A 23,238-nucleotide genomic window follows, 5' to 3' on the forward strand; every position below is an offset into this window, starting at 1 on the left:
ATTGACAAAGTGCTTTATATTGTGTTATATTATGTTTATTGTACGTGGATAGAAACAGAGGGGAATGTTAAAGGGAATGTGTCAGGGAGCTGCCACTTTCAGCCGTTATGGGGACAAACTGAGCAATTGACCAAGGCCCCCACTCCCTTGGGGAACCCCAAGGTCAACAGCTGCAGCTACACTGAAAATAGCATTAAAACAATAAAAAAATACTCATATTTGATATTGCTGAGTTCATAAAACTCCGATCTATCAAGATATGAAGTAAACAAATCCATTTGGTAAACTGCGTAACAACAAAGAAAAGCAAAACTCCAGAGAATTACGTTTTTTTGGCAACCGCAACATAGCAATAAAATGCATTAAAAGGCGATCAACATCATATCTGCGTCGAAATTGTATATATATATATATATATATATATATATATATATATATATATGCTCTGTATACTTGTGTGTGCTGTTTGTATGTATAAATATGCGTGGTTGTGTATACATATGCGTGTGTGTGCTCAGTGTATAGATCAAAAAAATGGTCTGCACGCAGACAAGTGGGTGGTGGTTCAAGTGAGAAATGGGTCCAATCCAAGATAATAATAAATTCACTGCACTCATAGATTGTGATGCAAAAAATATATTTAAATTTATTGAGGCGACTGTGAAGTAATTCGACATTTCGACCCCGCCTGGGTTTTAAGCAGGCTTTACACACAGCGACATCACTAACGAGATGTCGTTGGGGTCACGGAATTTGTGTCGCACATCCTGCCTGGTTAGCGACGTCGTTGCGTGTGAAACGCAGGAACGACCGTTAACGATCAAAATTACTCACCTTATCGTTGATTGTTGACGCGTCGTTCCTTTCCCGAATATCGTTGCTGTTGCAGGACGCAGGTTGTTCGTCGTTCCCGAGGCAGCACACATCGCTATGTGTGATACCGCAGGAACGAGAAACTACATCGTTCATGCGGCCGCCGCCAATGAGGAAGGAAGGAGGTGGGCGGGACATTCGGCCCGCTCATCTCCGCCCCTCCGCTTCTATTGGACGGCTGCCGTGTGACGTCGCTGTGACGCCGCACGAACCGCCCCCTTAGAAAGGAGGCGGTTCGCCGGCCACAGCAACGCCACTAGGCAGGTAAGTCCGTGTGATGGGTGTTAGCGATGTTGTGCACCACAGGCAGCAATTTGCCCGTGACACACAACCGACGTTGGCGGGTGCTTTCACCAGCGACATCGCTAGTGATGTCACTGCGTGTAAAGCAGCCTTTAGTCAAGAGTCACTTAAAGATGGGTGCATGGGATATGGAGATTTGAGTGGATTATAGCGTTGGTAGAGAATACCTTGAGGATAAAGGTCCAGTCACACTAAGCAATTTACCAGCAATCCCAACAACGATAGGGATCGCTGGTAAGTTGCTAGGAGGTTGCTGGTGAGATGTCACACTGCGACGCTCCAGCGATCCCACCAGTAACCTGACCTGGCAGGGATCGCTGGAGCGTCGCTACACAAGTTGCTGGTGAGCTCACCAGCAACCAGTGACCAGCCCCCAGCGCCGCGTGGAAAATGCTGCGCTTGGTAACTAAGGTAAATATCGGGTAACCAACCCGATATTTACCTTGGTTACCAGCGCACGCAGCTACACGTGCAGAGAGCAGGGAGCAGCGCACACTAAGCGCTGGCTCCCTGCTCTCCTAGTTACAGCACACATCGGGTTAATTACCCGATGTGTGCTGCAGCTACATGTGCACAGAGCAGGGAGCAGCGCACACTGCTTAGCGCTGGCTCCCTGCTCTCCTAGTTACAGCACACATCGGGTTAATTACCCGATGTGTGCTGCAGCTAAATGTGCACAGAGCAGGGAGCAGCGCACAATGCTTAGTGCTGGCTCCCTGCTCTCCTAGCTACAGCACACATCGGGTTAATTAACCCGATGTGTCCTGCAGCTACATGTGCACAGAGCAGGAGCCGGCACTGACAGTGAGAGCGGCGGAGGCTGGTAACAAAGGTAAATATCGGGTAACCAAGGACAGGGCTTCTTGGTTACCCGATGTTTACATTGGTTACCAGCCTCCGCAGAAGCCGCCTCCTGCTGCCTGCACATTTAGTTGTTGCTGTCTCGCTGTCACATACAGCGATGTGTGCTTCACAGCAGGACAGCAACAACTAAAAAATGGCCCAGGACATTCAGCAACAACCAACGACCTCACAGCAGGGGCCGGGTTGTTGCTGGATGTCACACACAGCAACATCGCTAGCAACGTCACAAAAGTTGTTCGTTAGCAGCGATGTCGCTAGCGATGTTGCTTAGTGTGACGGGGCCTTAAAGGTCCTGGGTTTAGCCATCGGAGCAGTGCTGTGGCTGGTGATATGGTGTATCCTATGGTGTATACCCCATATCACCAGCCACAGCACTGCTGCGCTGGCTAAACCCAGGACCTTTATCCTCAAGGTATTCTCTACCAACGCTATAATCCACTCAAATTTCCATATCCCAGGCACCCATCTTTAAGCAACTCTTGACTAAGACCCAGGTGGGGTTGAAACGTCGAATGACTTCACAGTCGCCTCAATAAATTTAAATATTTTTTGCATCACAATCTATGAGTGCAGTGAATTTATTATTTTGTGCTCAGTGTATACATGCATGTGTGCTTTGTGTGTGTCACAAGGAGATTTTTGCAGGTATCCCCAACTTTCATGGTGGTGTCAGGGTCCATGGAGACTACAGATTCTGGCACTCTGCCTGCTAACTCCTCTGATGTCTGTGATCAGTGCAGGAAGACATGGATATCAACCCACAGACTTAAGCAGTGTAGCAAGACGTAATCTCGGCTGGGCTGCTTGTGATCCAGACATACTGGTAGTTGTGCATTATTACTGAGCGCAGTTGTGGTGTTAACCCTTGGTTTTTTTTCTTGCTGCCTTCCTGCTCTTACTTTTCTCCTTAGTCTCTTGCTGTTTATTTCTGTGAGTTTGCAGTATGTCTGAGTTTTGGTTTTCCCTTGTCTGTCTTAGGCCTCTTTCACACGTCCGTGAAAATCACGCACGCTTTTCGCGGATATGTCAAAGGTGCGTTTTGCCCTTCGTGAGCCGTGTTTATGGCTCATGTGTGTTCTCCGTGTGTTATCCGTGATAACACACGGAGAATGGGAACCTTCTACTCATCTGTCCCTGGCTTCGCTGTCCGTGGTGCTGAACTTCGGTCTCCGGTCCTGCCGACTCCCCGCTGCTGCTGCTTCCGGCCGCAGTGAAGTGAATATGCAATGAGCATAATGAGTGGCAGTCGGAAGCAAGTGACAGCAGCGGCAGAGACAGCAGGGCTGGAGAAGGTGAGTAAAGTTTTCTTTTCTCGCAGACACATGGGTTTTCTCCGGTGCGTGTCACACGGAACACATCTATGTGGTCCGTTTGCGTTCCATGTGACCCGTTTGCATTCCGTGCGACACCCGTGATGCCGGAGAAAATTGGACATGTCTACGTGTGGAGCACACAGGTACACGTATGCTCCACACGTACACACGGTCCATGGCATAATACGCACATGAGCGCAGACCCATTGATTTTAATGGGTCTACGAGTGCCCGTGTCTCCGGTACGTGAGGAAACGGACCAAACACGTACTGGAGACACGGACGTGTGAAGGAGGCCTTAATCTGTATTTCCGTCACACTTTTGCCCCTTCATTCCCTGGGTGGGGGGGACAGATTAGATATGGCCAGGAGAATAGTAAGGCACGAGACTCCACCTTCAGGGGTAATCCAGAGGTCATTGATAGCCATAGTATAGGAGCCCTTTGTCCTCCACTATCCTGCAGTTGTAACGGGGTGCCAGGGGTGCCTCGGGGATTGTAGTCGTGGCCCCTTTTTCTATCAGGCTTACCCCCGGCTTCGCCGTCACTTTTGGGACAGGGGATTGTTCTGTGGGGCAGAGTGTGGTGGAAGAGAGCATACTGTCAGCCGCAGGAAGACTCATCAGGCAGGGATCAGATAAACCAAATTACATCTTTATTGCACGAAGTTTCAAAGACAGCTCAATGCACTGATTTTGTAGCACACAGTCACAATTCCTGTCCGGGGAAATCTTTCCTTGTTGTCTCCTCTAGTCGGGATGTGCCCGGCTACTCCACTTCACCTAGGCTCCCACTCCGGCTATCACAGACTGGACCCACACCAATTCTGCTTCACCCTTGAGGACACTTCTTCTCTCCTTCCCTCCGTTCTTCCTGTCCACTCAGCTCCACACTCTGCCCCTGGCTGTTCCTTCTCCCCCGTCCCGGAATCAACTGCCTTCAACACACACACACTCCCTTTCCCCCTAAGCTGCCGGCTCCTCCTCCCTCCTGTACAGTTTCTATGGGGACAGCCGTCCCACCCGGCCACTAGGGGAAACCCACTAAAATAGTGCAATTACAATAAAACATCAACATAACACATCAACAGCTTTGTCTACCCCAGCGGGGGTATCTTCAGGGGAAAACACTGCACCTCCTTGTAAGGGGTCTGCCCACCCCTTACATTCCTCCCCTCTTTCTGCCTAAGCCTCCCGGCAAGGCACGAACCTGGAAAACAGAATTTAGCAGCAAGACAAACTTTGAATAAAACTTTAAAACCTTCATAAACAAAGTCAACCACGGAGCGCACAAGTTCTGCGCCCGGAGTCCCTCCTGGGAGCTCCCGATCTTTGTAGACGGTGTGCCCGGAGGCTTTCACAGCACTCCCGGTCTTTGTAGGTAGGAGTACAAACAGTAAAGTCTCCGTTAACAACACAGAGGGAGCCCTGGGCTCAGTCCAGCATCAGGCTCCTTCCGGGCTCGGTAGGTTAAACATGGTTGCAAACTGTGGAACTTTTCCGGCTCTTTCAACAATGCCGGTACTCAACACAAACAGGCCCATTATCTCCGGTCATTACGGGTCACTCGGGGTGGTAAGCGCGCTGCCATTCGGCCCGCTGGGCCCTCACATAATCGGAAAGGGACTGACCTGGCAAGCGGCGCAGCCTCCGGAATGGTTCGTAGTTGACTGGTGGTTCTGGCGCCTCTGTCTCCGGTTTTGCCTCTTCAACCCCCGACGGGGGTGATGGGGTCACTGAACGGGACGGCTGGGGACTACCCACGACGATCACCGGGTGTGTGACCATGCTCTGGTGGATCGCTAACACCACCGGTGTCCCCTTTTCTGGGTCAGCACTCCGTCCTGTCATGATTTCTGGCGACACCGCCAGAGTGTTTCTCGGCTGGGAAATCTCAGCCAGCACCGGTCTCTGTTGAGTGCGTCTCCGGTACTGGCACTCTTCCCATTCGATCTCTTGCTGTCACTGTGCGGCCTCTTGTGTCGTGGGCATCCGGGTCACTCCCACGGCAAATAGGCCCCGGCATCCCACCGCCACCTCTCTCCGGAACTTCACTTTTTCTCCCGGGTACAGCGTATGAAGGCGTTGTGGTAAGCCCTCAATGTCCAGGTTAACCCGGTTGTAGAAGAAATGGTCACCGTTCTCTTCATCCTCAATGAATCCATAGCCCTCCGCCTGATTAAATTTGACCACGGTGCCAACGGTGCACTGCCGATCAAACTCGTCGCTAAGGGGACCGTCCATCATTTCGCGGGCCACGGTCTCGGCCAGTAACCTTTCCTGCACCGGATCGGGTTCAGGCGGTGGGGACTTTCGCTGAGTCAGGGGCGTCGGCTTTACCGGCTCCCAAAAGAATCCCCACTCGTCTTCTTCTAGCTGGTTGGAGGTCTCACCTCGCCTGGCATGAACATCTCCGGACACTGGAGTGGTGCTCCCAGGACTTCGCCTCCCGGCCGTAGCTGCGCCGTGTAGGTGGCTCGAACTTCAGTCGAGGTCTCACCGGTCGCGGTATCCCAGGAAATGCCCCACGTTACTTTTGTGGGCCGCTCCGGTCCTCCTGGCACAGCCGGTAGGTTAAGGGTAAGTCCTTCCGCGGTCGCAGTCTGCTTCGGGCGTCCTCTCCCCAGGCTGGTTGCTACCAGCACGCCCACTGCAGCATGCTGTTTTCTCGGGGTCTCCTTCTCGCTCGGAGTCGGTCTCTGGGTTGGCGTTTCTTGCAATGGCGCCGGGGTAGGTGGAGATGCTGGGGAAGGTGGAGGCGGGCCTTCTTTTCCCGCTCTTGGATACACTCCACCCCCAGTCTCGCACATCAAATCGACCCGGCCGAGGCGGCTCTTCTTTTTTCCTGTAACGCCGCCCACTTCACATGTCTTCGTCAGCATCCTGGGGCCAGCACCTCCCCTCTTTGAGTGGCGTACTCCGCATTTCTTTTTCTTCACCGGCTAGCCCCAGGCTTTTCTTTTGGCGCCAATTCTTCGCGCACTCACTGTGTTCGTGAAGACGGCGGCCATCTTGCCGCCATCTTGTGCCCGGTCCAACGCCTTAGGCACCACTTGTTCTTCCCACCATGGAATCGGGACCCTTCGCTAATAATCCGGATCCTGCCGACTACGCCACATGTAACGGGGTGCCAGGGGTGCCTCGGGGATTGTAGTCGTGGCCCCTTTTTCTATCAGGCTTACCCCCGGCTTCGCCGTCACTTTTGGGACAGGGGATTGTTCTGTGGGGCAGAGTGTGGTGGAAGAGAGCATACTGTCAGCCGCAGGAAGACTCTTCAGGCAGGGATCAGATAAACCAAACGACATATTTATTGCACAGAGTTTCACAGACAGCTCAATGCACGGATTTTATAGCACACGGTCACAATTCCTGTCCGGGGAAATCTTTCCTTGTTGTCTCCTCTAGTGGGGATGTGCCCGGCTACTCCACTTCACCTAGGCTCCCACTCCGGCTAACACAGACTGGACCCACACCAATTCTGCCTCACCCTTGAGGACACTTCTTCTCTCCTTCCCTCCGTTCTTCCTGTCCACTCAGCTCCACACTCTGCCCCTGGCTGTTCCTTCTCCCCCGTCCCGGAATCAACTGCCTTCAACACACACACACTCCCTTTCCCCCTAAGCTGCCGGCTCCTCCTCCCTCCTGTACAGTTTCTATGGGGACAGCCGTCCCACCCGGCCACTAGGGGAAACCCACTAAAATAGTGCAATTACAATAAAACATCAACATAACACATCAACAGCTTTGTCTACCCCAGCGGGGGTATCTTCAGGGGAAAACACTGCACCTCCTTGTAAGGGGTCTGGCCACACCTTACACAGTCACATTGTGACATTTTGGTATGTGTTTGTGTGTATGTGCTCAGTGAATACATGTATGTGTGCTATGTGTGTGTATACAGACGTGTTTGTATGAGTGTATACATAAGTGTGTGTAACATACAGTGTTTATATTATATAGTGTGTACATAGTATCCACATTTATAAATCTCGATAGAGCAGACTAGAGTTGATAGGTGTAAACTTGTCGTCAATCGCTCAATGAACGAGCAAAATGCTGCTCATTAATCGGGTGATTGGATTGTTTATGGATGAACAAAAATCATTCTTCTAAGTAATGTCGATCACACTCCTTTACCAGTCTGAACTCGGTGATGGTGCAATATGTAAGCATGTAGGGCCCCGCTTTAAACTTTTATCCAGGGCCCCCTTTGTCTGCAGGCATGTCGGTGCCGCCACGGTTGGTGCCAGCCCTCAAGTACTGAGCAGTGACTGTTGTTGATGTGTGCACGCCTCTATGACTGAAAGCCAGCGACTCCTGGGAGGAATAAAGTTTATTTCCTCTAGTAACCCGCACTTTCAGAAAGGCGTCCATAGAGCATTTTAACACTACTAACCTGCAGATTAACCCCATATCTACAATTTATTACAGATTCCCAATGTTCATAGATATGTTGAGAGGTGTGCAAAATGGCAGTATCTGCCGTATTTTTCGTTTTATAAGACGCAGCGCAAATTCAGAGCAAGAAAAGGTGAAAAAAAGAGGGTCCATCTTGTAATCCGGTAGTACTTACTGTAGTAACGGTGGTGGAGGAGACTTTGCTGGTGCAGAGGCGGAGGCTGATGCAGCGGCGGAGGCTGGGGCTGCTACGGAGACTGGGGCTCGAGCTACAGAGGAGGCTGGTGCTGCCGTGCTGGGGCAGCTGTGCACGGGCTCAGGCTGCGGCAGCTGCTGCTGAGGCGGAGGATGAGCTCGGGATGCGGCGGAGGCTGGTGCTGCCATGCTGGCGCAGCTGTGCTGGGGCTCAGGCTTCGGCGGCTGCTGCTGCGGTGGCTGCAGACGGTGAAGGCTTCAAAGAAATGGTGCTCGGAGTCAGAGCAGATTGAGCTCTAGGCTCAATGGCAAGCCGTGATCTCATCTGTGCAAGCGCCACCTCTGGGCACAATTTTCCTGAAGTCCGCCGGAGGGAGATCAATGGACCGGAGGCAGCACCTGCGCAGATGAGAGCTTGAGCCGAGAGCTCCAACTGCACATGTGCCAACTCCGGGCGGCATTATTTGAAGTCCTCACCACCCGACCCGCAGCGCCAGTAAAGCTGCCGGAGACCCCGCGCAGCAGCTACTGACACTGCACAGCCAGCCCAGCACCAGCCTCCACAGACCCCGCACCAGCCCAGCCACCGCAGCCCCTGCACAGCCACCGCAGCATTCCCCCAGCCCCTTGAACCCCTTCTCCACGACCCCGGTAAGCTACATTCAGATTATAAGACGCACCAATCACTTTCCTCCCAAACTTTTGGGAGGAAAAGTGCATCTTATAATCCGAAAAATATGGTAAGTTCTCACTGCTACTGCCTATTTTTATTGATATACTGGTAAAATAATTACATTTAAATAACAATTACAAATGTTTCAAGCAAAAATAAAATTTTATTTCAAGAAAATTAGAAACATTTTTTACATTCTATTTGCATGAAATAAATAAATGATTTTCCAATTGTGGCCAGCAATTATACAGTATATATACACACAAAATACGCTTTTTTTTTTCCTATTTTTTTAGGACTATTTGTTCACGTAAGGCAGGCCTAAATATGGATGCCAAGTCAATGATGAAACACACTGTACAACAAAAAAAAATGTAATGCTAAAAATAAGATAATTTCTTAATGTTATTAAAAAGAATCTTAAAAAAAACTATGTTTGTCCTTAGCTTTAAAACAAAAAAAAGAAAAAAAATAATAAATAAATATATAAATAATTAAAGCTAGGGACTACACGGTAACTTTGGAAATTAAGTACAATGTGCGGCCGAAGATACCAATGCTACATCGCACCATAATGAAAGTGAATGTGGTCATGTTGTGGCCATTAATGTTCTGCGAAAGCCACAAGTGACAAAAAGTCAAGCAGATTTGGACTTCGGGTGAGTTTTACATACCGCAACAACCAAAAACATTACTATTGATATAAACATATATACATCATAAAGTTAGTGACGAGGAATCGCAGACATCTTGTAAGAACGGGGCAGATGGCCGGCACTGCTAAACTCAGGGGTCAAGTCCAAGTCATCTGTGGCCACCACTGTGGTCAGGGTGAACTTCTGGAGGAGCGTGGTCAGGAACAGGAAAAGTTTCATTCGAGCCAAACCTTCTCCTATACAGATTCGTCTTCCTACAAACAAAAGAAACATTTTTAAGAATTTTTGTTCAAATGCTTCTCAAGATTAATTCCGTATGTAAATTATAGGATTGTTTTCTGAGGGCAATTACCGAAGGTTGGTCAATTCGTGACCCAGAACTAAAGATAATATTTTGTTAAAGAACTTGATCTTCCAAACAATTGTTAATTAACTCATCTTCACCAATAACAAAGCCCATTTTACCTGTGGAGAATGGCAGAAAAGCTGCGTGTTTCTTCACCGCCCCCTTATCATCTAGGAACCGATCCGGGGAGAAGAGCTCTGGTTGTGGAAACTGATCAGGATCCTTTAGAACAGTCGTCAATAACGGGAAAACATTTGTTCCCTGAAGGTTGAAGAAAGAAAAAATTTAGATTAATTCTTTATCTTAAAAGAGTTTTCCTAATGTTTCAATTTATCATTTCTGTTTTTTAAGTAGCACCAACATATTCCATAGCAGTGTACAGAGACAGACATTTTTCACATCAGTCCTGGAGGAAACTGCACAAATATGGGCAGAACCTCCGCACAGTAAGATAACAGTAACCAGGGGCAGAACGATCACAGTCACAGGGATCCAGGGGTGCAGGGGATCCGCCGGCCCCAGCCCCTGCTTCAGCTGGATGTGCCTCTGAGGCTGCACATACAGCTGAAATGCATCACAGTGCAGAGACCCATTGGGTCCCTGTACTGTAATACACGCTGCCGGTCAAACAGAAGCTGACAGCTTTCATCTATGTCCGAGTGACTGAGGGCGGCGCATGGCAATGATGTCATGCGTTGCAATAGCGATGACACTGATTAAAGCTGCTGTACACTGTCTGCTGGATACACAGGACCCTGTGCGATGTGTGAACCAGGGATGATGAGTACAATGTTGTTTTGGCATTAAACAGAATGGATGGGGATATATAGCAGGAGGGGGACAGTAGATACCAGGAAGGGGACAGTATATACAAGGTGCAGGACAGTATATACCAGGAGGGCCCCAGAAGGGGGACAGTATATGCCAGGAGGGGCTCAGGATGTGGACATATATACCAGGATACTGACATATATACCAGGATGGGAACAATTTTACCAGGATGGGGTTATATATACACCAGGATGTGGGCCAGAATGGGGACCATATATACTAGGATGGGGACATATATACCAGGATGGGGAGATATATTTGCCAGCATGGGGGACATATCAGGATGGGGTTATAAATACCAAGATGGGGGACATATTTACAAGGAAGGAGCCCAGGATGCGGGACATTAGAACAGGCTGGGGACTTTACTACATAATGGGGGTGCAACTCGTATGTCTTTATAGGAGAGAGAATGCCAAATATATACATACATAACAACGGAACTAAACATCATGGAGGATAGTTCCTAAAACGACAACAGAAAATGACTTCTGATTCTTTTTGATGGTCAGAGTAGAACCTTCATGTTGAAAACTGTGATGAATATTTTGCATCCAATGTTCTTTCTACGTTGGCCTAAGTCTAGAGATCATGTAAGCTATTGGTGGCTTCAAGATAATGGTTCTTCGGCGTTTACTCTTTCTACTCAATATAAATCATGTTTTTGGCTCTTAGGTTCACGTTACACTTAGGTTTTATATCCAGCATACAGGTAGACAATGGGAGTGAATGTATACATATGCCCACAGAAGTATATATCTGAAGCACATGTTTTGGTGTCAATGTGTATGTCAAATGTACACACAAACATGGGGTGAACTTTGCCTCAGAGACTAGCTGACAATTTTGGTGCCCATCCTTTCTTTGTGTTAGACTTTTACCTTAGGAATAGTATAATCTCGAAATAAGATGTCCTCTGTTGTAGAGTGAGGAACCCCGGTGGGAACAATATCACAGAACCGCTGGATCTCACAAATTACAGCTTCAGTGTAAGGCATGTTGGTTCGATCTTCTGCTGATGGCCGACGGTCGCCTATCACGTGGTCAATTTCATCCTGGATTTTTGCTAAAGGAGAATTAAATTGGAAGTTAATTAGCCTTCAAAGAGAAATGGGGATCAAAGGGTGGGAAAATATATTTGTGCGTGACCTCTAAACATCTGCCAAGTGCCACCAATTTCTCATAACCAACCAGCCAGACGATCGGTGGTGCAAGAGCCAGTTTGACCTCCAGGTCTCTTTGAACTAGTTATAATACTAATTGTGAGATGGGTTCTATGGTTTATAGATGTTAGATGTTTCTGGTGCCATTTTTAAAGTCCCAGTCTCCTATCACGTATGCTACCTATTGTATATTTGAGATACTACCCTGGTGCATTTTGTGGATCAATATTTTGTCTTCTGACCCAGCTTGTCTATCTTGTATTTCTCCTGATTAATCTCTGGATGTTTTGACCCTTGAAATATAATGCGATTCTTAAAAATTGTGTAAAATTCTCTTTCACTCAGATTTGAATCTAAATGCAAATACGATCGTAACTTATTTACCTTGTATTTCAGGATATTTTAGTAGAGCGAGGAAGCCATATCGTAGGGTGGTACTGGTCGTCTCTGTCCCAGCAAAGAACAAGTTCATTGAAGACCCTAGAAGATTCTCATTATGGAATTCTGAGGATGGATTTTCTTTTTCCTGTAAAAAGACAAAAAACAGATTATGTTTAGTAAGCGAGATAGGTGGCAGGTTTGAATATGTGGATCTCAGGAAAAACTAATAAAGCAACCACTAAGTTAAATTTCTGGTCATATATATCATATATTTTTTAATATTGACTAGTTAAGTCTTAATGAAACTCTTAACAACAAATCTCTAAAAACCAGAAAATTTAATTTTTGTACCTGTTGCATCTTAACCAAAAAACAATCAATAAAGTGCCGTGTAGAGTTGGGGTTGAGGGTCTTCACACTTTCATTCACCTCCTCTTGGATAAATGCTCTGAGGTCGAACAGGTGCTGAATACCTTTCTGGTGAGGACCAGGAATATGGTGCATAACTCCATGAAAGAAGGAGAAAATCTAAAATAGGACAATTGACCAAGTTAGCGAAGGATTTTGATCTAGTGTCGAAAAGTCATTTTGAAAGGCAACTTCTTAAAATAAAAAAAGAGTGAAAAGTAAAACAATGGTACTCACCAAACCCCATACAGAATTCATGAATCGCACAGCCCCAGTGACATTTTTAAGAAGAGACAAAAATCGTTCATCTTTGTAACTAAACCTCTTGCCCAATAGAACGGAGCAGATAATGTTGGATACAGCACAACCAAGGAAAAAAGTTGGGTCAAACAGTTTCCCTATAGAGAAGAAGAAAAGGATAAATTATAATAATATAATCTAATAAAGGTGACTTCTACTCGCTTGTCCTTTGCGTTGACCCTATAACACATGGCGATGGACAGTAGTTTATGGAATTTTAGAAACTTGTTTATGAAGAACAATTGGGCATTAATCATTTTGTGTAATTGGGCAATTGGACGTTGAGTTATACTTGGATTATATTATATTTGTCACAATTCCTCTGTGCAGAGCATTTTGCCTTAGGATATGCTCTGCGGCGCCTTCCTTAGATACTGAACTTTCAACTTTGTTTACAACGCAGGATTCCACGCTGGTTTTGGGTTGGTGCTGACTACTCAGGTGTTCCACTTTCCTGGTAATTGCTAAGGCTTCTTTACTGAGCATACTAACCCAGAACCTCGCCAGTTGTATTTTCTGGTTCTGCAGTGTTGCTGTTGGTTTGTGTGTCTGTTAGTGTTTTGATCTTGGTTTTCTGACCCTGGTCTGTTATTTGACTACTCTCTGCCCGCTCCCTGTTACCGCCTTTGACCTCGGACCGTTACTTGACCACGTCTCTGTTTTCTCCCTGCATCACTACGTGCTTTCCTGGTATTCTGACTCTCAGATTGTGACCTGACTATGCTCCTGTTTACCCCTTATGATCATACATGTCCTCCTGTTACCAGAGCCTTGCTTTCCTGACTACTCTTCATCTATACTATCCGTAAGGTAGTGACTAGCATCACAATATTGAAGCATTGTAAAGTGTCTACATTTCTCACTGTACGGTAATACAGGCTATGGAATCATTCTGCAAATTTGGGGGATTGGAAACTCAAACACCATTGGCACACTTAATGGGAACTTGTCACCTCATTTTTGGCTGCAAACTGCACCCTAGTTATAAAAAATGAAATATAAATGGATGCAGACTTAAATACTGATGAAGAGTCTTTTGGGTAGATTTCCTCTTCTAAGGTGTCATGGAGTCTGGTACCAAAACATGCCCTTCCTGGCCTGACGAACATAACTATTGTTTCATTTTCTCCTACCATCTATTCAGTGGAGAACATCTCTGTCTAATGCCACCACTTTCTCTTAACCGGCCAGACAGATGGGTGGTAGAAGAGCCAGTTTGACGTATCCTCCAGGTGGTCTGGCTGACCAGCCAATGGTTTGGAGCTAGTTATCAGACTAATTATGAGATGGCTTTTGTGGTCTATAGATGATTCTGGTGCTCTTTTAAACCCCCAGTCTCCTATCACGTATGCTACCCATTGCACTTTTGTGATAGTACCATGGAGCATTTTTGTGGATCAATATCTTGTCTTCTGACCCAGCTGTCTATCTCAGAATTCTCCTGATTAATCGCTTAATGGTTTGACCCTTGGAATGTCTAATGTGGAACACATCCTGGACCCCAACTTATCTTTCCTTGTCTATGCCTTTGTAACACATTTTCGACTACAATGACTAGTTGCATAATGTAGAGACACGTATGGCACATGACATTTTTCCACACCTTCAGTTTTCCCGAATTCTTCCACTAAAAACTGGGCCTCCTCCTGGATTCTCTCTTCTATGCTCCTCTTACCCATCCCGAAGTTTCTAAGGGTGGTAAGTGCAAAGCGTCTCATCTGCTTCCAGCGATCTCCATTGCTGCCTATGATGCCTAGAGGAGAAAATATTCAGGTGGGTTTCCTAAATGGGACAAGTCTAAGTTGGACAAGTCTAATGAAAGGGCATCTTACCATATCCCTTCATCACATAGTCCTGCACTGCCATCTTCCCTCTCCCACTGAACACATCCTTGTTGTCTACTAAGGCCTCTTTTACCGCATCATATCCACAAATCACCACAGTTGGGCGAGATCCAAAATAAATAGTGAATATTGGACCATATTTTTTCTGGAACTGTGAAGAAAATAAAAAAAGTAGGTGATAATACAGGAATTCATAATGTACTTAAAATTATATACCTTCCAAGTGACCCAAATCCAGCAGGTTAGTCGTGAATGGTTAGTCGTGGTTTTTTTGTCAACGCGTTTCGGAATCACCAGATTCCTTCATCAGGACATTCACATTGGTAATGTCTGGTAACTCCGAAACGTGTTGACAAATAAGCACACTCCAGGATTATTCGTCTTGTTCTATTCGTCTACCGGCAGTGCAGGATTAACTCCTTCCTTCCCAATCTTTGATGTCAAACCCAGTGGGGCTCTGCAGCAACCTGTGTAAGCCATTTTACTGGTTGGATCTCACAACCACATCAGGTGGGAACCTGTCTTGCTTTCTAAGCCCTTCTTATTCTCAGATAAGACCTTATGGCCCTCCTTGTCTCTCCAGTTTCATATCTCATGATATCTCAAGATATTGAAGTCAATGATGGTTGTGTAGGGTTATGTCTTGTATAGGATTCCGGGTAGCTTATGACACGGAGTTGCCAATAAGAAGACCCTCATGAAGACGAGGTATAGATAACTTTTTGGGTGGGGTAGGTACCTTCTCTTTGAGTGGTATTTTATATACCATTATTGGTGCATTCTTCTACATGTCTACTCTTACATTGTGTGTATATGTGACGCCCTGGGCAAGCCAGGGGTCACAGGTCATCACACCACCACACCCTACACCCCAGTAGGAACACCAAAGCTACCGAATTCCTTGTTGCCTTCCTCCAGGGGCTGATGTTCACACCAGGAGGTGGGCCAGGCGGTTGGCTCCGCCCACCGAGGAGTTCACAGCCCTGGAGGTGGGAAGAACCAGGCAGTTGAAGCCAGACTAGAGTCTGAAGAGGGTGAAGTGTAGGAAGTGAAAGTAGAAGGAAGTGGCAGTGGAGCTTAGAGAAAAGCTGAAGTAAAGTGGCAAGAAACAGTAGTAAAGCCTGAAGTTGGTCCGGCTGTGTGCCTGGACAGTGTCAGCAAGGTCAGCAACGGCAGTGACAGTCTGGAGGTGGACTGCTCGGAGGTTGCTGGAAGGACCGCGGACGGGTAGTGGCCCGGCGGTCTGGAGCAGTATACGAAGAACAGTCAGCACCAGGGCAGGGGCCTCTCGGACCCCGGCAAGGCTAGGAGTCGCCGTAAATTTGCTAAATCCGTCAGTGAAGGGGACGTCTGTCTCCAAACAACCAAGTCCCGATTGAAGGCAACCGTCCAACCATTGAGGAGAGACACCGCCACCGCTAGGGCACCAGTTTCTCAGGGCCAACGCCTGCGGGCAAAGTAGGGCTCCTTCGGTCCAGCTTGAAGCCGGGGAGCGGGTTACCAGTGGGAACCCTTCGCAACCATTGTAAACATAGGTGCAGGACAGAGGGACCGTCACCGTCACCTATTGGGGAAAGCAAGTGCAGCCGTCCGTGGGAACCGTCTTTCCAGCCGTGTGTTTTACCGAGAACTGTCATCGTCTCAGGCTGAGTGAGTACCACAGTGCCGCAAGGCACAGCGCTGCCCCCGCATCCCTGCGCCCACCAAGCCCTGCATCTCCCACCTCTCCACTGGGCCCCGGGATCACCAACCCCTACCCACGGAGGGGCAACACAACAACTGGCTGCTCCATACCATCCTTCCCGGGATCCCCATACAGAGCAGCGGTGGTGCTAACAAATCACCACAACCGTGGGTGGCGTCAAGGACAATAAACAACCCCCACACCCAACAACAACCCCCCTTTTCACTCACGGGCGAGGAGCGCCGCTCGAGTCCCCGGGATCCGGCCCATCGCTCGAGCCACCGAGCAGCGGCAGCAGCAGGCCGCAGTGCCCGCCGGACCCGAGCAGAAGGGAGAGCGCGGCGTCCCCTCCTCCGCCCGCGACAACTTGGCGTCACGAACAGGATCTTACCGCTCTGCCGTTGGGTAGAGGTGCGCCTTGTGACCGCCGGAGGTGTCCGGCTGAAAAATTTCGGAAGTCGCCATCTTTGGCGCGAAATGTTCCCGCTAGAGCGTCTTCTCGAGTAGCAGAGGCGCGAAGGCCAAAACCCCGCCCCAATAGAGTAGGGGCCGGAAAGAAGCTAAGGGGGACGCAGATGGAGAAATGGTGGCGTCCCCGAATTGGAGTGCGGGAATACCCGCCATCGGAGTACCCAAGCTCTGGGGGAAACGAGGCGGAGTAGCTTTTGAGGACTGCGGCCCGGGTGAACTCCCCGCCGGGACCGCTGCGTGGCTAGAGCGGGAGTTGGGCTGGTTCTGCGTGAAGGTGAGGGCGCAGAGCCTGCAGCAGTTGATGGACTGGAAGGCAGAGATGCGCAGGATGGTTGCCGTAGTGGGTGCCCGTGAGCAAGGGGCCGCTGCCGCCGTGCCGTGTCGCGACCAGTCCACCCAAACCCCCGAACCAGCCCTGATTGAGTGGGAGACGGACAGCAGCGCCGCGGCCGGGGGGCCGGAGAGAATGCCGTTGATGGAAGAGGAGGTCCCAAGTGCGCTGCCTCTGCCGCCATTCCCAGCGGCTGTCGGTGGTTTGGGGTTGAACTGCCAATGGAAGGAGAACCCCATGTACCGTTCGGTCCTGGAGTGGGCCGACCCCCTGTGGTGGTAGCCGCCTCAAGGGCAGCGGATGCCCGCTGCAGCAGTCCCCGTTGGGACCACCACTGAGTTGATTGTTTGTTTGAAAGTTGAAAGATAAAAATGAAAATAATAACCGAAGTTTTATCTGATTGTCTAACCGTGATTGAACCGGCCGTAGCCGGCACCGTTGTCCCCGTGGGGACCGTTTAAAAGTTTTGCATGAGGAACTGCTTATGGACAAGCCCGTGAACTTGCAGGGCAACCACAAACGTTAGTGGCATGTAAATAAGTTGTTTTACCGTTACCGTTTCCGCATTGCCGCCACCGGAGAGGCAGGTTGGAGGGAGGGCCCTCAGCAGAGCAGGCTGGGGCCCAGCCACCACAGGAACCGGTGGCTACCCTCTGGAGGGGAAGGACAGATCCCGCTCGGGTAGCTTGTGCAGGACTTGGGTCAAGGGGTGCTGCCTGGGTTTTAGGGGCAGCATCAGGGCCAGGTTGCTTGGGTGGGAGAGAGCGGAGACCGTAACCGTAAACCGTTAGTAACGTTTAAGAAATGTGACTCCCGTTGTGGGATGTTGTCATAAATTGTATGTGTGTTATTCTTTTTACATTTTCCAGAAAATAAAACCGGTGTTGGACGGGCAGCCCGCGGACGGTCTGCATTTTGCTAAGGGGGAATGTGACGCCCTGGGCAAGCCAGGGGTCACAGGTCATCACACCACCACACCCTACACCCCAGTAGGAACACCAAAGCTACCGAAATCCTTGTTGCCTTCCTCCAGGGGCTGATGTTCACACCAGGGGGTGGGCCAGGTGGTTGGCTCCGCCCACCGAGGAGTTCACAGCCCTGGAGGCGGGAAGAACCAGGCAGTTGAAGCCAGACTAGAGTCTGAAGAGGGTGAAGTGTAGGAAGTGAAAGTAGAAGGAAGTGGCAGTGGAGCTTAGAGAAAAGCTGAAGTAAAGTGGCAAGAAACAGTAGTAAAGCCTGAAGTTGGTCCGGCTGTGTGCCTGGACAGTGTCAGCAAGGTCAGCAACGGCAGTGACAGTCTGGAGGGGGACTGCTCGGAGGTTGCTGGAAGGACCGCGGACGGGTAGTGGCCCGGCGGTCTGGAGCAGTATACGAAGAACAGTCAGCACCAGGGCAGGGGCCTCTCGGACCCCGGCAAGGCTAGGAGTCGCCGTAAATTTGCCAAATCCGTCAGTGAAGGGGACGTCTGTCTCCAAACAACCAAGTCCCGATTGAAGGCAACCGTCCAACCATTGAGGAGAGACACCGCCACCGCCAGGGCACCAGTTTCTCAGGGCCAGCGCCTGCGGGCAAAGTAGGGCTCCTTCGGTCCAGCTTGAAGCCGGGGAGCGGGTTACCAGTGGGAACCCTTCGCAACCATTGTAAACATAGGTGCAGGACAGAGGGACCGTCACCGTCACCTATTGGGGAAAGCAAGTGCAGCCGTCCGTGGGAACCGTCTTTCCAGCCGTGTGTTTTACCGAGAACTGTGTCATCGTCTCAGGCTGAGTGAGTACCACAGTGCCGCAAGGCACAGCGCTGCCCCCGTGTCCCTGCGCCCACCAAGCCCTGCATCTCCCACCTCTCCACTGGGCCCCGGGATCACCAACCCCTACCCACGGAGGGGCAACACAACAACTGGCTGCTCCATACCATCCTTCCCGGGATCCCCATACAGAGCAGCGGTGGTGTCAACAAATCACCACAACCGTGGGTGGCGTCACGGACAATAAACAACCCCCACACCCAACAACAACCCCCCTTTTCACTCACGGGCGAGGAGCGCCGCTCGAGTCCCCGGGATCCGGCCCATCGCTCGAGCCACCGAGCAGCGGCAGCAGCAGGCCGCAGTGCCCGCCGGACCTGAGCAGAAGGGAGAGCGCAGCGTCCCCTCCTCCGCCCGCGACATATATAATATATACATTTCACGCTTCTTACCCCAAGACCCTTCAGATGGCCGGCATCAGCTCTGTTATTCTTAATCTCCAGCACGAGGGATTTCCTCTACAACATGTGGTAGACAACACATTGTAGATGAAGTTAATGAGTGAACAGAGTCCAGTGAAGAAATCCCTGGTAATAACGCAAGAGTCACGCCATGGCTGTCAAACAGTAGAGGACGGACCCCGGCACGTCACATTCCAGGTCCTCATCCCTGGATCATGTCCACCTCTCCTGACCTGGAGTTTTCATTACTCCACAAACTGTGTTTTGGCTGTTTTATTTGTATAATGTAAATTGAACCAATTTTACGCACAATTAGAATATGGGGGAATTTCATTAAGTCTAAAAGTCTAAAAGTCATGGGTCTAATGATTTGAACTAATGGGATCATAAAGATTCTAATTGGTTGCTATGGGTAACAAACATTCCATTATGTTTAAAGGATTTACTGTCTTTTTTACTCATGAATGGGAATTAAAGGTCCCTTTAAGGAGTAATCATCATTTTATTATTATTTTTTGGGCGGAATTCAATACTACTCATGAAAAGAAGAAACTTTGTAACATGTATGATCAGGGAAATACACTTCTTTCTCATCTTGGACTGATTTTTCTTTCTCAAAGTTCGCATTTCAGGGGTAATATCTGTCCTCAATTTCCCATTACTAAGATAGGAGATGGCAGTTGGTGCTCATAATGTTCTATGGAAAACTTGTTTTAATAGAACTTACAGTGGAATGTCTGGATTTGCCTATAGATCCTCTTCCATAGAACTTTATAAGCACCAACTGTCGCCTATCTCAGTAATGGTAAAGTCGGTGTCCACTGAATGCAGATCTTATCCATGAATGGCTGTGTCTGGTATGGTAGTTTGCTGCTCAATCCCTCTCCTTTGAGTTTGCTGAGCGACAGTACCAGATACATCCCATGGACATCAACGGAGCCGCTTCTGGAAAAAGCTATTTCTTTTCTACTCCTGTACATTTGATGACATAATTAAAAAATATGGATATCTTTAGGTGCATTTTAAATTATATATATATATATATATATATATATATACACACAGTATAATATATATATATATATATATATATATATATATATATATATATATATATATATATATATATATAAAAAAATAATGGGAACACCTAAACAACAGAATCGTATTTTGGTGTTCCCTTTATTTTTTTTTGAGCAGTATGTATACTGTATATATCTATCTAACTATATATTGTGTATAATATATAAATATATATATATATATATATATATATATGTATAATATATATATGTATATATATTTAAAATATATATATATATATATATATATATATATATATATAAAATTCATTTTTACAATTTGATTTGCATAAAAATGTTGCGCTCCTTGCTTCATAAAGCTTCTGTGTTGATCTGTCTTTTGCCAGTTGCGGAATGAGTTAACTGACAGTTCATCAGTGAGCTCTTTTTTGAGCAATAGTTTATAACTCCTAGGGTATATGCGCACATTGAGCATTTAGTTGCAGAAATTTCTGTATCATTTCTGCATCTCTTGGCAGAAAAGAGGCAGAGTAAAAATACGATTTTTGTCTCATTTTTCGCAAGTCTTTTTATTGCTTTCAATGGGGGAAAAATGCTACAAAAACACTGAATAAATTAACATGCTGCAGATTATTTTCTGCACCAAATCTGCAATAAAAAAAACTCCCTCAGCATGTGCACTACACTTCAGGATTCATTGACTTTTCTGGCTTAAGGATTAGCTTGCATGGTTTTTTTTTACAAATCACATAAAAAAGCGCTAAAAACTCTCAGATATAGTCCTTCTCTCAGATGATTCATGACAGCCTGATAAATCAGGTGAGAGGAGCTCAGAAGAAAAATTAAAGATATAACCTCTTATATCAGAGCAATCTCACTGACCGATTCTCAGTTAACTCCTGTAACTAGCCATAGACCGTGCAACAGCATAGAAGTCAAATGAATCAAAATTTGTAATTAAATCCAATTGCAAATAATTTTTTTGCAAATAAAAAATGCACTATACAGAAAAAAAATCTTTATATCCGATAAAGTGACATCTAATAAAAATAAATAAATACATAAATTATTTAATAAAAACGTCTCTAGAATGTATACTATTTTTGCATAAATCCAATTATATGTATTAATTACCCTAATTTTTTTTTATAAATAAATTATTTAATAAAAAAGTCTCTAGAATTTATATTATTTTTGCATCAATCCAGTTTTATGTATTAATTACCCTACATTTTTTTTTATAAATAAATTAATTAATAAAAAAGTCTCTAGAATTTATACTATTTTTGCATAAATTCAGTTTTATGTATTAATTACCCTAATTTTTTTTTATAAATAAATTCATAAAAAAGTCTCTAGAATTTATACTATTTTTGCATAAATCCAGTTTTATGTATTAATTACCCTAATTTTTTTTATAAATAAATTAATAAATAAAAACGTCTCTAGAATTTATACTATTTTTGCATAAATCCAGCTTTATGTATTAATTACCCTCATTATTTGTATAAATAAATTATTTAATAAAAAAGTCTCTAGAATTTATATTATTTTTGCATCAATCCAGTTTTATGTATTAATTACCCTACATTTTTTTTTATAAATAAATTAATTAATAAAAAAGTCTCTAGAATTTATACTATTTTTGCATAAATTCAGTTTTATGTATTAATTACCCTAATTTTTTTTTATAAATAAATTCATAAAAAAGTCTCTAGAATTTATACTATTTTTGCATAAATCCAGTTTTATGTATTAATTACCCTAATTTTTTTTATAAATAAATTAATAAATAAAAACGTCTCTAGAATTTATACTATTTTTGCATAAATCCAGCTTTATGTATTAATTACCCTCATTATTTGTATAAATAAATTAATTAATAAAAAAGTCTCTAGAATTTATATTATTTTTGCATCAATCCAGTTTTATGTATTAATTACCCTACATTTTTTTTTATAAATAAATTAATTAATAAAAAAGTCTCTAGAATTTATACTATTTTTGCATAAATCCAGTTTTATGTATTAATTACCCTAATTTTATTTTATAAATAAATTAATAAAAAAGTCTCTAGAATTTATATTTTTTTTGCATCAATCCAGTTTTATGTATTAATTACCCTAATTTTTTTTATAAATAAATTAATAAAAAAGTCTCTAGAATTTATACTATTTTTTCATAAATCCAGTTTTATGTATTAATTACCCTAATTTTTTTTATAAATAAATTAATAAATAAAAACGTCTCTAGAATTTATACTATTTTTGCATAAATCCGGTTTTATGTATTAATTACCCTCATTTTTTTTTTATAAATAAATTAATTAATAAAAACGTCTCTAGAATTTACACTATTTTTGCATAAATCCAGTTTTACATATTAATTACTCTAATTTTTTACCTGTTGGAGTGAAAGCAAAAACTCTTGAGGTTTTATTTGGAGAATGTTACCGATCACTGGCAATGGACGGGGTCCCGGAGGCAGACGTAGAGGGTCCTTAGGTTTTCCTTTGACCCATATTGTCCAGACCAGACATAATAAGACAAGGAGGAGGACAGTCGTGGCTAGGAGCATGCTGATGAGTCTGGGTCTCTCTTGGAGAGGTGTAATGCTGCTCATCTCCGGAGGGCTGTTATATACAACCTCCAAGGTGGGGACTCGGGTGATCCCGGCTCATGTCCTCCGGGTCATGGAACCGGGGGCTGGGAAACAAATAATTTAGCACTGAGTAATTTTGGCAATTATTCGTATTATTTTGAAATGTACAAAGCACATACCGAGCGGATTACCTAATACAAGTAGTGACAACATCTCTAAGAGATAACAGCGCTCAGACCTCGTCCATTCACCCAACGCTGAGTCAAATCTACAGAAATGTCACTTTTCAGGCAAATACCTCTTGGAATCCACTTAAGTAATAAAAAACAGCACAAATAAGGAAATACGCTGCGCACG

General features: G+C 45.9%; 1 protein-coding gene across 1 annotated transcript; it reads right to left on the bottom strand.

Moving 5' to 3' along the window:
• Positions 1 to 9,342: 9,342 nt before the first annotated feature.
• LOC142250407 (cytochrome P450 2B11-like) lies at positions 9,343 to 22,857 on the bottom strand. The gene is made up of 9 exons (XM_075322571.1): positions 22,684 to 22,857; positions 14,535 to 14,697; positions 14,306 to 14,455; positions 12,640 to 12,800; positions 12,346 to 12,522; positions 11,998 to 12,139; positions 11,332 to 11,516; positions 9,739 to 9,880; positions 9,343 to 9,527 (listed from the first exon to the last, which is right to left on the bottom strand). The coding sequence occupies exons 1-9, from the start codon at positions 22,855 to 22,857 to the stop codon at positions 9,343 to 9,345; spliced, it is 1,479 nt and encodes a 492-aa protein (XP_075178686.1).
• Positions 22,858 to 23,238: the final 381 nt, after the last annotated feature.

Source organism: Anomaloglossus baeobatrachus, chromosome 9, assembly GCF_048569485.1.
Source record: "Anomaloglossus baeobatrachus isolate aAnoBae1 chromosome 9, aAnoBae1.hap1, whole genome shotgun sequence".
Classification (NCBI taxonomy): Eukaryota; Metazoa; Chordata; class Amphibia; order Anura; family Aromobatidae; genus Anomaloglossus; species Anomaloglossus baeobatrachus.